The sequence below is a fragment of the Vanessa cardui genome, chromosome 23 (assembly GCF_905220365.1).
Source record: "Vanessa cardui chromosome 23, ilVanCard2.1, whole genome shotgun sequence".
NCBI lineage: Eukaryota > Metazoa > Arthropoda > Insecta > Lepidoptera > Nymphalidae > Vanessa > Vanessa cardui.
This window is the reverse complement of record NC_061145.1, coordinates 2,820,394-2,834,804: the sequence shown is the minus strand read 5'-3', so window position 1 is coordinate 2,834,804 and position 14,411 is coordinate 2,820,394. Positions and strand designations below refer to the sequence as shown.

At 37.3% G+C, this 14,411-nt stretch overlaps 2 protein-coding genes across 2 annotated transcripts; one reads left to right on the top strand and one right to left on the bottom strand.

Annotated features, from left to right (window-relative positions):
- Nucleotides 1–296: 296 nt before the first annotated feature.
- Nucleotides 297–8,416, bottom strand: LOC124539756 (serine/threonine-protein phosphatase PP2A 65 kDa regulatory subunit). The gene is made up of 6 exons (XM_047117101.1): nucleotides 8,026–8,416; nucleotides 6,079–6,313; nucleotides 3,943–4,129; nucleotides 2,031–2,185; nucleotides 1,413–1,530; nucleotides 297–1,331 (listed from the first exon to the last, which is right to left on the bottom strand). The coding sequence occupies exons 1-6, from the start codon at nucleotides 8,249–8,251 to the stop codon at nucleotides 480–482; spliced, it is 1,773 nt and encodes a 590-aa protein (XP_046973057.1). The 5' UTR covers nucleotides 8,252–8,416; the 3' UTR covers nucleotides 297–479.
- A 394-nt stretch (nucleotides 8,417–8,810) lies between these two features.
- LOC124539758 lies at nucleotides 8,811–9,644 on the top strand. The gene is made up of 2 exons (XM_047117103.1): nucleotides 8,811–9,053; nucleotides 9,247–9,644. The coding sequence occupies exons 1-2, from the start codon at nucleotides 8,894–8,896 to the stop codon at nucleotides 9,633–9,635; spliced, it is 549 nt and encodes a 182-aa protein (XP_046973059.1). The 5' UTR covers nucleotides 8,811–8,893; the 3' UTR covers nucleotides 9,636–9,644.
- Nucleotides 9,645–14,411: the final 4,767 nt, after the last annotated feature.

The window sequence follows — 14,411 nt, the reverse complement described above, 5'->3', positions numbered from 1 at the left end:
ATAGAACTATAGTCTCTATAGCTGTTGAGGTGGTGTTTAGCCAAACATTGATTGATTTGTCATTTGAAAGAAAACGCATCATTTTTAGACTAAGCAACTTCCACCTTTCCTTTCAGTCTTTAGGTCTTATGGATTACATTTACTGTTTCAGTTGTGTCATATGTCAAATTACGTGAATGCGGTAAATTGTCTATGGCATAATCTCGATGTCTTTGATTAGTGATAAAAAAAATAGAAGTACCAAACCAACTTAGATATATAACAGAAGGGCAGAGTCATTATAAATAAAACAAGAATGGTTTTTATTATCTATATTAAATTTGTTTACAATTTCAAAGTGTGCAAATTAAATGCCGCCTGAAGTGTTCTCTATTGATTTTCAACACTGGAATGAAACTTGACGAGTTGGTATAGGGCTTCGTATAACGATCTTTGTTGGAATAAATACAAAATAGAAAAGTTGTAATGATTAATATAAATTAACCGGCGATTCCAGCGATCGCTTCTGAAGCGAAATATTTAACATCAACATCAGGATCCACGTTCAACTTCTCCAAAACCGGTTTCACTTGCGGCTGGATCACGGCGGGGTCTAAGTATGGCGCCATTTTTTGTAGAGTCTTGGCAACATTGAACCTAACGTTGGCAACATTGTCATCAGCCATAGATAAGACAGTCGGCAGAAGTACTCTCGTAGTTATATCCTTCCCACAAACTTCCGAGAGTACATTGATGCAAAACAGATATGTCATCCTGTGTAAATAGTTTTGTTCACGCGACATAGCCAGTACTTTTGGTATCACATTCGTTTCAGCCCAGGCTGCTCCATACTGTTCGACTAATTTCTTTAAGTTTAATGTAGCTGCTTCACGGATAGCATAGACGTGGTCAATCAGCCAGGACATACATAGACCGGTTAGCTTTTCATCGAAGAATTCCTGGCCGAGTTGTCCAGCCAACAATGGCATATGTTCAATTATGGCAAGACGGACGCGCCATTTTGTGTCCTCGGCGAGTTCAACGATTGCCGGTAGAAGTGATTGGACTAATTGCTGAATACCAATGACCTCATTTACACATTCTAGGTTTGAAATTATGTTAAGCCTGACCTCCGGACATTCATCTTTCAATTGCGTCAGGAATAACGGTAAAAGGTGCTCAATAGTGTTCTGCCTGCCGACGATAGGGCTAAGACCCATTATGATGGAAGCGAGAGCGGATTTCACATGCTGGTTGAGGTCGCAGACCAAGTCTTTAATCTGTGGCAGAATCATAGTCATAATGATTTGTTCCTGGTGTGCCTTGTCTAGATTCATACAGAAGTCTTTAACCTGAAAAGAAATTATTATATTTAAATAATTTTATACCACTTTTTATAACTCCAACATAGTTTTAGTCAAACTTCAACTTACTTTCTCAGCGGCCGCGGCTCGTACTTCAGCTTCAGTGTCCTTAAGGAGTGCTTGGAATATTTGTGCGAGGTCGGTACGAGCCAGTTCACTGCCTACAGCTTGCTGGAGCTCAACAAATCTGTCAAAAGACAATCAATTAATTCCAAGTTCATTAGCTCTTTGTTTATAAATCATATCATACTGCATATCAAACAACCGGGATGAATAAATGAACCACAACAAGAGCAGTATGGTGCTAAAGCCGAGAAAGCAGACATTACAATCAATTAATTCCAAGTTCACTGGCGCTTTGTTTATAAATCATATCATACTCAATGGAAACAACGGAATGAACCACAACGAGAACGGTATAATGCAAAAAAGAAGATAAAATATTTGATCTAGGTTTTAAACTGAAATATATGGACTTAAGACGGTTTACTTTTCAGCAACCATGTAGCGCACCCTCCAGGGGCAAGTAAGCGGTTAAAATATTTGATCTCGGTTTTATATTAAAATATATGCGCTTAAGACGGCTTACTTCTCAGCAACCATGTAGCGCACCCTCCAGGAGCAATAAGTGGTTAAAATATTTGGTCTAGGTTTTAAACTGAAATATATGTACTTGATTCGACTTACTTTTCAGCAACCATGTAGCGCACCCTCCAGGAGGCGTCCTCAGCGCGCAGGCGGACGGTTGGCATGACGAGTTGCTCCATATCCTCGGGCGGCAGCAGAGCGGCCACGGCGGCGCAGGCCTCCGCTGCCAGGAGGCGCACTGAATCTTGCTCGTCCTAGAATAGAAATAGAAACATAAATGTAATCACTCACGAAGGCACGCTACTCCAACGTGGAGAGTGAATCAGTGGCCTAGCTAGGTGATAAAGGGCCCCGGTGCATAGAAAAAGATTGAGGCCCTCACCCCGTTTCCCATCCCTCTTTAACTAATAATTACCCTTTAAAATTATAGATACAAAATAAGAAGTCTTGTGCGCATGGTCGTGATTTCCTAGCTTTAGCAGCTTAAGGTTTAGTTAAGAGGGCCCTCTGAACTCAGGGGCCCTGGTGCACTGCACCACCTGGCCCTACGATAGCTACGCCACTGGAGTGAATTATTTTCGGCGTGTATTAATATGAATGAGTGAAGTTCGCGCTTAAAAGATATATTAGTGTGCGTGACGTGACTAATATCAACAGTCAGCAAAAAATACATATAAGATATTATTTCTTAAGTTTATTTTATAAACAATTAACTAATTTAACAAGGCACACCTGTGTGAATAGTTCTATGGAAGGAATGATAATAAAATATATTTAAAAAGATACTCCTTTACATCTTTTAAAAGCATTTGTTATTTTTGTATTATAAGACATTGTTTTCTGTGGAGCCAAATTACAGTAGCATAAACAGCAGTTTCATTTCGAGTTAAATAATGGTATGTATGTTTATGGTCTATTTGCTTTTCAGATGTTTATTTCACTGGATTGAGTTGAGTTATGTGAAGAGGCTAACTTCACTACAAAACAATGGAAAATTTTCCAAGCCAGCTGTATTGGCAAGCGCGACATCAGTGACCAGATGGCCATATGGTCATGGTCAGATGGCCTGGGACTATGTAAACCAGTTACTGTTATATAAGCCACGCATGAGGTATTAGCGATATCCATACAACGGTTGCAATTTCGCGTCACACAAAAGGCTTCGTATTTCACAGACAAATAAGGCGTCTACCAAGGAGACACCACACTATATATCTAAGTACCGTAGACTAGACTAGAAATCCAGAACACCAAGACGACTAATAACAATCTTTCAAGAAAGGAAACTATATAACTACATAATAAGTATATTAATAAAAAATATATATCCAGAAGACCAAAGTACCCAAATTCACTCCTCTAATCCTAAAATAATGAAAGTAATTTAACATGGAAATAAAAAAAGGAGGAACAGATACAATCAAAATAACAAACTAAAGGTTTTATATAAAAAAAAACAAAAACAACACCCTGTAAATTTCCCACTACTAGGCTAAAGCCTCCTCTCCCTTCTCCTTCCTTCATCATCATCCTTTGAAAGGTTTGGAACATATTCCAGCACGCTGTTCCAATGCCGGGGAATATACATATAGCAGAATTTCTTTGAAATTAGACACATGCAGGTTTCCTCACTCCATTTTCTTCAGCGCCGAGCACGAGATGAATTATATACACAAATTAAACACATGAATATTCAGTGGTGCTTGCCTGGGTGTGAACCCGCAATCATCAGTTAAAATGCTCTCGTTCTAACTACTAGGAATGCTCAAATCGGCTGAATGTTCTATCCGGAAATTATTGATTTGAATCTTATCTAAAGCTTGAGAATTCAAAACACTGATGATTTTAATTCACAGGCTGTTATAGAGGGTTTGATCCCGCAATCATCGGTTAAGATGCACGCGTTTTAATACTGGGCCATTTCGACTGAAAAATGCTCAAATCGGCTTAATGTATTTATCTAAAGCTTGAGAATTTAAATTCACAGGCTGTTATAGGGAAGTGACGTTACCTGGGCCAGGGTAACGAACATCGGTATGAGGTCGCTCTTCACGTACTCCACTTCGACGACCCGCGCGAACTCGCCCAGCTTGTAGGCGGCGGCGCGGCGGACCATCGGCGTGTCGTCCTGGCACAGCGAACGAAAGTTCCCTCTGAGCTCCTCCTTCACGGGAGCCGACACGCGGGGGTAGCATACGCTAAAATTGTACACCATGGAATTATGGTTTTATTACGAATAAAATTAGACACATTTGAACAGACATTACATGTAATTTCATTTACTTTTAAATATTATATGTCATTCACTGTTTAAATGGTTCGGCATTCGTCGCTGCCGTGTCGATCGACGAATCGATCTTTGAATGACGAACTCGTGGAAGGAAGTTCATGAGATTGATTCAACAGATTCTTGATTTTATTTTATTTTATTTTTTATTTTATGTTATAGGTTGGCGGACGAGCATTTGGGCCACCTGATGGTAAGTGGTCACCATCACCCATAGACAATGACGGTGTAAGAAATATGAACTATTCCTTACATGGTCAATGTGCCACCAACCTTGGGAACTAAGATGGTATGTCCCTTGTGCCTGTAGTTACACTGACTCATTCACCCTTCATTTATTTTTATTTGGCGGTAGAATAACTGATGAGGGGGTGGTACCTACCCAGACGGGCTAGCACAAAGCCCTACCACCAAGTGATAAAAATATTCAGTTTTATTATTATTATTTAAACTACTAAAAATGGAACACCTGATGGTATGGACCATATATAGACATTGGCAACTTCAGAAATATCAACCATATAACGACGAGTGCCACATGGGAACTAAGATGAAAGTGTAGTAATCACCCTTCAAAGCTAGATCACAACTAACAGAAGTATTTCTGTGTGGTGGTAGAATGCGGGTAGGTATTTGCCGTAAATAGCCTTTTCTGCGCCCTGTGCGAGCTTCTATAACTGCGCCCTATTTAAGCAGACCCTTTGCCTATATTATTGTCTCACTCACTAAAACTTAAATGCAGGTTCACTAGTGCAAATGCTATGCCCATTAAGGATAAACACTAAACACAAATACGCTCGTGCGCTGCCAAAAATGAGCGCGATATATGTTTTAATAATGATACTAGCATGTAAGTACATTTGTATTGGAATCGAGTTCTAGAGGCTCAGTAGAATCTTAACAAGAGCCAAACGAAAAAACAATAGTCTTGCCCAGTCTGTCTATTCTTGCGCTCCCGAGAGGCTGGCAGGCAGGCTTGAGGCCCTGTGCCTGGGCGCCGGTGGCACCGCCCTATTAACGCCACTGCCACGTACAAATAATTTGCTTCTAACCAAGCCTAAGTACAGTTTCATTCAGTTTATAGATTGTACGGTACTTTTAGTAGATTTGTAGATATCTGACTGGTTGTACAACCTTATGGCTGTAGTATATCTATTTCTATTATGAAGAGTATCACTAGCCCTTTGATGAATATGTAAGTTACTGCTTACCAATACGGCGAAAATATACATAGCCGTCAACGTGAGCACAAACATGTGAAAAAATTTGTTGATTTGTCAGGACCCTCTCAGAATGGGGGCGTACCCCTGGGCGTGTACCACGTCTGCCCTAGCGTAAAGACGGTAAAGGTAGTCTGATGACTGAGTGATACTTAATCAGATGGGCTTGCACTACGCCATAACGCCATACCATTTGCTACAGTGTTTGTTATTGTATCAAACATTTGCCTATCATTGATATCTCCTTAGAATGAGTGGTGGGGAATAGCCTATACAAAATTGGATTAAATAAATAACTTTGCTTTAAGGTGATGCATATGGTCAAAATCCTAAAATGATCTATTATATTAATTATAAATAAAGATGTTAATGAAGAACTGTTTAATTTTGTTTGATATTTATTATAAACAGAATGATATATCAACAATTTAGTATGTACTATGTTTGAAATGTAGTAAAGACGGCGTTACCTTCATAAAATACAAATATATAGTCAAATCATAGTTTTGATTTTTTTATTTATTATAGATTGATTTAGTGAGAAAAACATTTTCATTGGTACATTATAAGACAACCTATCCATTGTTCTTGTAAATAAAACCAGATTATAAAAGAAAGTTTAACTTATTAAAAAAAATACCTGAACAGTCCACATGCTGATGCCCTGGATGTAAACCAATCACCGCCCGCTAAACGTTGGACTAATGGCACAAAGTACTGTTCCAGGGCTTGTGGTGAGTGATGTGCGGAAACTGCTCTCAGTGACGCTACAGCCTTGTCACGCACAACTGTCTCTTCAACTGTTGCAAGAGACTCCAGCGGTGACAGTAAGACGTGAGCATATTCACAGCCTCCAACCAGGTTGATGAAGTTTCCTGAGAATCAAACAGATAATATATTTAGTTATACTTCTACGTCTTCAAACTTCAGATGTCTAGAAACAGTAATCATACTTTGACAAACAGAAAAGAACAGAATTATGTCTTGCAGTTTTAAATCAGAATGAGCTCACAAATTTATCTATTTGTTATCAAGTGAAAACAATGAGAGGAAACCTGCATGTGTACTTAGCATATATAAACAGAAAAATTGTTGATAAACAGATGAATAAAAGGCTACATACTGTTTCGTCTTACTTAGCCTATTTAATAAATTTGTATTATTAGATTTGATGTTATAATATTTATTTTTTATTCTTGCACAATATTAATTTAACTGAACTTTTTAGTACATTTGGGCTGAAAGGGACAACATTATAAACTCATTGTCAATCTCATAGCCAATCATTATCTAGCATAGTCATTAATTATATATAAATAAACATAAGTGACTGATATGATCTGCAGTATAAATATATACATGTATGTTAAAGGTATTATGATATACATAAATGGAGTTTAAGCTGATGTGTTTCAGTGTTACATATTATGTTATCAATTAAAATCATTTATTTACGAGTTAATTGGTAATATTATTGATTAACATATCATTTAATTGTGTTTGTTTAGAGTAATGAGTTGATTTTTAAATTCACAAAGACAGTAAATAGATTAGAAATACATCTCTTTTGAGAGTTCAAGGACACAACAAAATAAAGTGCCCTTTCCAAGATACACAAATGAAAATGTTTTGTATTTGTAATGTACAAGAGTCAGTGTACATATTACATAGTTTAATTTAAGTGATAAGTAGAACAGGAAAATGGGCCACCTTATAGTGTTTGCTCACTACCACTCTTAAAAATTTGCTGTAAGAAATATTAATTCCTCATATCTAGCCAATATGCCATCAAGCATGTTACAAATTCCTTATGTTAGCTTGTTCGCTCATGCGTACTAGTCGTCCTCGCGTTTGGACTCCATTTCCATTTACAATCAGGTGGAGAGGAGTTGTATGCCTACCCGGATAATATAAAAAAAAGTCATGTCCCTTGTGCCTGCATTTACACTGGTTATATATCCCCTAAACTAGAAGACAACAACAACATTATAAATAATTGTTTAGCGGTAACTTATCTCATGAGTGAGTACACATCTAGTAAGACTTGTATAAACCTCTACAGCATAGTAATAAGATTATTTTGTTAATTTATATCATCAATTACAACTATATACACTGTTGAAAGAGAAATAAAGTTAATATAACTCCAGCTATATACAGTATAATTCCATGGAAATAGAATTAACGTTAAAATTACTTAATGATTAAATTACAATTTGAACTAATTTTTAAAATTTACAATTGCAAAACATTATATATAACAATAAATTATTATAGTATTTAGTCAACCACTCGAGCATGTAATTAATTAATTAGGAATTTACCTAATGTTTACAACATACCGTCCTAAAGATTGAATTAGAATTTTAAAAATGTTTAGACATAGTTCCTAAAAAAATAAATTGTAACATAACCTTTTCCTGTTAAATAAATTCTTAATTTTACAAAATACGAATTCAAATAATTTTAAAATATCGTGCTTATAGTTATTTAATAAGTAAATAGCATTAAGTACCATATCATACAAAGCATTCGTCAACTAATGGAGATAAATAGTAATACGCTGAAATTGAAGATAAAAGCTTACCTAGTTGTTCAGCAAGAGCAAGAAGTACTTCATCTTCATCGTATATGGTCTCCGTCAGGAACGGGATGAGTTCAGATCTGGTTCGCTCCACGCCCAAAGCGAGTGCTATTGTCGACAGCTTTTTAATAGAATTCAATCTCAGTTGAACATCTTCATTTTTTAACTCGTCAATTAGTACTGCAATGGGATAGAGTGAGTCATCCGTCCCGGAATCACTGGCCGCCATCCTCAACTGTTAATCACTGCGTTTTTAAGAATTTACTTTGTATTCACGTTTGTACACACGAATTTGAGACGTTATTTTTTTGGAAATTCTTACGCATTTAGCAGCAAAATGGAAGCCTTTGGTTTAGAATTGGATTTGTCTATGCTTTGATCTCGATTCTAGAATTTAGTGTTGCCTACTACAAAGTAAACTCGTGTCTCATTGGAATGTAATTTATAATATTCTACCTATATAAAATCATGTATGATAATAATAGTAATAATTTTGGAGTTTTAGATTCACATGATGTAGTATATTACATTTTTTTAAATGCTTTTTTGTTGCTTTTGAATTTTATAAAGTTATATTATCGTTAAATAATGCGTTATTTATATAAAACAATAAAATTGAATGAACCGTACTGTATTACCGATATTTTTTATTCATTTATAATAACTCATCCATGTAAATGATGCATAAGAATGATTAAATTAAAATCACATTATAATTTATAATCATCTCAACTATTCATGAAACTTTTTACATTGCCTGTAATAAAATGGCCAGTATTTTTAAAATGACTTAGCCCTTTTGTCAATAACGTTATTCTTTTTGAGATTTTTAGATAAGTATTTATAATTTTATTTAAATGAATTACATATTATGGGAGAAGAAGATGATCTTAATACATCAATTGCACACATTGTGTTATGTTGTGTAGCCGGCCAAAGTTTAGGGCGTACACATGCCAAAAGTTATTCACACCCGGGGATGCATGCCAATTTTTTTGTTCATGGAATATTGGGATTCTTGCATTTTCAAAGTAAGGCTTTTTAACAAGCGAAATATATGAGAAAACCGTAGAAAGCGTGAAGTTACATGTAGTTATATTTTAGTATTATCATGCAATAACGTTATACTGTTTGTCTGCACACCTAACAGTTTCAATCTTGTGTTAAAGTTAAAAATAACAGGGATCTGTGTATAATAATAAAGAATACATTTTTTTATTTCAGGCGGCAGATTTAATAACGATTTCCGATCAGCCTATGTTATCAGTTACAGCGCTAGTCGATATTTAGCACTGCCTTGTCTAATGGCAGATTTATACCGTAGCGACCAAAGTATAAGTACCCTACATCTTGTCTCTGGTTTGATTCCATTCGTGATGGCGTTGGCAGGAAACGACAATCCACATTTAGGGAATTTAATGATAGCATGCAATATCGTATCATTGTGTGTTTATTCTCAACAGAATGACAGGGTTTGGGGATGGTATACGGCCGGTGCTGGTGCTATTGCGTACTTTTTTACTCCTCAAATTGGTAAAAAAGTCGCGTACCCGCTGTTTCTTGCTCTTATGGAATACTGTGCCTATAAAATCTTCCGTATTCAATTCTCGTAGCCGTGAATAAAATAGTCACTGAAATTATCGAGTTTTATTTATGTACAATATCTGTAATTTATAATAATTTATTTTATTCGATAGCTAGCGATCACACTAGCGATCCGTCCCGGCTGCGCACGGGTGCGATACTGATACTAAGTATACTACATAATTTATTTAAGATTAGACATTAGAAACTTTTAAAATTATGAGTGTTTCTTTACTGTATTTTTTATTTTTATTATTAATGGCATTCAGATCTCTTGTTTGTGAGACGTATTTGGCCAATTACGACATTTTATGAAAGTAACACGCAGGGAAATTGTTCGGTGTTTGGCTTTGAAAATTTCAGGGATTTGTTCCAGGACACCTAAAACAGATAACATAAAATGACGACACAGACATCACACGACAATAACGGTATCATATAAATATATATATATAGAAATAAGTTTTTAGTAGGAAATAGAAAATATTAGTAGGAAAGACAAAAAAAAAATATTTTAAAGTTTTAAGTCATGAAATGAAATATATTTCATTAAATGAACTACAAAAGGAGAATGCGAATAAGTGAGAAGAGATTGAAAATTGATAGGTCGGGGTATATCTGGAGGAAGAACGTATAAAGAGAATGTCAGTTTGGGACAATTGAAAAAAATATGATCTACCGTCCCATCGTCCAAACCACACTCACAAAGAGAGTTATCGCGTACTCTGATTTTAGCGAGAAAGACCGGTGTGCAAGCATGACCTATAAGGAGGCGACATATGGTAGATGTGGCTTGTTTGCCACCTTTTCGAAATCGGAAGAACCATGGTTTTCGTGGTATCACAGGTTGTATATTCCCATAGTAACGCCCTTTACTCAGTCTTGAAGAATCCCATAAATTTTGCCAATCGTTTTTTACATGCAAGTTCGCTAGAGGTAACAAATCGGAATGATATAACCCACTATGATTTTCAGATCTACTTATTGTTGCATTTTTAGCCCAAGAGTCCACCATCTCATTGTCTGCAATACCAGAGTGTCCAGGAATCCAAGCAAGGACCACATCTTTACCTTTTTGTTTACAATTAAACAGTAACTCTTTAATCTTCAAAATGATAGGAAGCTTAATTTTCATTTTGAATTGATTACTGCAAATTTTTTGTAAGCAACTTCTACAGTCTGTGAAAATAATTGTTTTAGAGAAATTATGAGAGTCAGCAAATAGGAGTGCTTCATATAAGGCAACAGCTTCACCCGTGAACACCGAAGTCTGAGGGGGCATTTAAAGGATAAAGTAACGTTGAATTTTGGGATCCAAACCGCAGCACCAACATTACCATCGGAGTTATCAGTTAATTTTGAAGCGTCAGTGAACACTGGTATCCAGTCTTGCCAATCAGACAGAAGGCTAATAAATTTTTGATTAGCTATGAGAATATTACAGAAAGGAAGGACCGATTGCTCTAGATCGTAAGTATATATACTGTAGAGCAAGGGGCTCAATACTGACCCTTGTGGGATACCTTGCCAAAGTGTTCTGGGCGGGAGAAGAAGGCCACCATTACGAATTTTAATAGTTCTGCCCATAAAAAGTTTACAGATATAGTGAACAATTCTCACTGGGACACTCAGCTCTAGCATTTTTGCTCTGAGCACCGGAATATTGACACAGTCATAGGCAGCCGAGATATCTAAAAAGCATCCCACAAGGTGTTCTTTTTTAGAGAATGAAAGACGGATATCAGTTGTAAGTATGTTCAAGCTATCTATGGTGCTTTTGCTTTTACGAAAACCATACTGACTCTTTGCTAGAGACTCATTATTTTCCAAATACCATTCTAAACGATTTTTAATAAGATGCTCAAGAATTTTTCCTATGGTTGATGAAAGGGCAATTGGTCTATAAGAGCCAGCCTTCTCTGGGTCTTTATTAGGTTTTAAAATAGGGATAATAATTTGGCATTTACAGTCATCGGGTATTTCTTCTCTAATGAAAATGTCATTTAGGATGTCCAGAAGATAATGAAGACTGGGAGTGCTTAATTTGTTAATAAAACTGTATGGAATACCATCTTCACCTGGAGAAGAATCTCTCAAGCCTTTAAGTGCCGTATTTAATTCATCAAAGGTAAACCTTTCATCCAAGGAAGTTAAATGAGAAGAGGGGATAAAAAGAGGGAACTCGCAAGAAACAGAAGAAGGGGCCAGGCTATCCGCGAAGTCCTCCAGCCAACCTGAGGAGTCATATGAGTGAAGCGGGTCAAGTTTCAATGAACCGTTTCATATTTCTCCATACGAGTGATGCGGAAGTTCTCGGGGATAAGCTCTCACTAAATCCCCTCCATACTCTCTTCTTTTTTTGGAAAGTAGTCTTTTGGTACGGGCAGTTACTTTTTGTAAAATCTGAAAATCATCAAGATTTAAAGATGCATTAAAGATGTCTTCGGCCCTCCCTCTTTTTATGACGAAGGAAGTGCAATCGGAATCCCACCAGGGAGGTGAGGAGATTTTGTTAGAGTAAGGCTTTTTCCTGGGAATTAATAAGTTAGCAGCTTCAAACAATGTATCACGAAAATTAAAGTACTTTTGAGAAGAAGAATTTTGGTTAAATTCGTTTAATTTATATTTAACATAAGAAGAAAAATTTTTCCAGTCGGCATCTTGTAATTTATGTTTGAGAAGGGGTACAGGAGTAGGGATTGGAATTACTGATGAAGGTTGTGATATTATGATAGGTAAATGATCGCTGCCAAAAGTGTGGGATAACGCGTTCCAATTTAGTGAAGATGAGAGTTCTGGAGAGCAAGCAGAAATATCTACTGCTGAATTAGGATTTTGACCAGGATATGCACGGCGGGTAGGAGAACCATCATTTATGACACAAACATTGATATCATCAAAAAGGTCCATCAACCAGGGGGAGAAAGAATCTGTGTAATATGATCCCCAGGTGCTGTGGTGAGAGTTGAAGTCACCTAAAATAATGAGTGGAGAAGAGACTGAGAACAAAATTGTAGAAAGGTCAGGGATCAGAGAGAGTTTAGGGTCAGGAATATAAATTGAGATATAGTTAATATTGCCTATGCAAGCTGCAACAGCGTTGATTTCTCGGGAATGAGGAGGGAGAGGGATAATTGAAAAAGGAAAAGATCTTTTAATTAGTAATGCACACCCTGCCCTGCCATCATCACGATCATCCCGTAAACAGGCGAACCCTGGGACTCTAAAATGAGACCCAGGCCTCAACCATGTCTCAGAGATGGCCGCAACGGACACAGAATGAGCATTAATTAAATTAATTAAATCAGGTTTTTTAGGGGCAATACTTCTACTATTCCATTGAAGAATTTTGGTTAAGCCCGAGGGGGCCATTAGCAACAATTTCTGCGAGTCTAGAAAGTAAGGGGGCAACGTCGTACGGTAGTACATCGCTAAATTTAGCGACTATATTTGTTATTAGCATAATAAGTAGTTCTGGTAAATTTTCATTAGGTGATGAAAGAGATCTATTCAGGCCACAACCATTAGGGAGAGATGGTGATGGTTCTCTAATAATTTTATTGTGGGCAGATCGATCATAACCCTCTGCGAAGGGAGTTCTTGTACGGGAAGGAGTTTGGACAGTTTTGCGATAGGATGTCTTTTGCGGAGTGGATCCAGGAATTGATTGAGAAGTTGGTGAAGTCTGTACTGGCTGAGGAGGGGTTTGCGCAAACATAGTTTTTGCCACGTCAGAATAAGCTCGTCTTACTGAAGGTTCCTGTGCAGAAGCCTCCATGTATGAGATACTGAGCTCGGACATGATTTTTTTTATACGCTTTTGCCTTTTAAATTCTGGACATGTCGGATCAGTAGCTAAGTGTCTCCCGGTACACAAAAGACACCTGATACGGTCAGAGGGAATGTTACAAGTTTCACCGGAGTGTGACTGTCCACATTTGTAGCAGCGGGCATTTGAACGGCAAGCAATCTGAACATGCCCGAACCGAAGGCACTTCCTACACTGAATAGTAGGAAGTTGGTATACCTCAACTACCAAAGAAGTGTAAAAAGCAAATATCTTCTTTGGGAGAGTTTGGCCCTCAAAGATCAGAACGACAGATTGTGGAGGTAGCCAAGCAGGTGAACCATCATCTTTTTTTATCTTACGGTTTAGTCGGCGTGCTTTCACAATCTTTCCATAGCCTTCCTTGTATTCCGTTGCATTAACAAAGTCCTCCATTGACCAATCTGTTGGAACACCACGAACTAAGCCTAGTTGGGAAACATTATATGTTGGTATTTCAGCTTTTAAGTTATGTTTGGTCAGAATTTGGTGGTCCAGAAACTCATTAGCTGTGTTGGCAGAATTAAACTCTACCGACAACCGATTGCGCCCAATTTGTTTAATGCCATCTTTTTTTATATGCTGGACACCACCTTCAAATAGGAGCAGCCCAAGTCGGATGGGTTTTAAACTTACACCGGAATTAGGGGAATCAGTAGTGCGGGACACGTGTACAATAAATGGACCGAAGTCTTCGACGCCATATTTACGGAAATTGGTCTCGAGAGATGGATGTTTATAAATATGCGTATTTGATCCGAGACCGCTGTCTGGGTCAGTAATGGGACGCTTTGACAATGGTTCAGAACTAACACTTTCAGCCGCTCTTTTACGAGACATTTCTCGGCCTGCAGAAGCCTGACAATTTTCAGTCTCCATCTCACACTCGTACACACCACCCCCTTTATCGGGGGGCTTCAATCGCTCATCTCCATCCATGGCCGTATTGGCCAACAATATATCAAAGTTCACTCACCTA

Coding starts and splice junctions, on each gene's coding strand:
- LOC124539756 (XM_047117101.1), bottom strand. CDS start 8,251: ATGGCGGCCAGTGATTCCGGGACGGATGACTCACTCTATCCCATTGCA. Junction 6,314..8,025: donor TGCTCTTGCTGAACAACTAG/GTAAGCTTTTAT, acceptor TTTGATTCTCAG/GAAACTTCATCAACCTGGTT. Junction 1,332..1,412: donor GAGCCGCGGCCGCTGAGAAA/GTAAGTTGAAGT, acceptor ATTTCTTTTCAG/GTTAAAGACTTCTGTATGAA.
- LOC124539758 (XM_047117103.1), top strand. CDS start 8,894: ATGGGAGAAGAAGATGATCTTAATACATCAATTGCACACATTGTGTTA. Junction 9,054..9,246: donor GGGATTCTTGCATTTTCAAA/GTAAGGCTTTTT, acceptor TTTTTATTTCAG/GCGGCAGATTTAATAACGAT.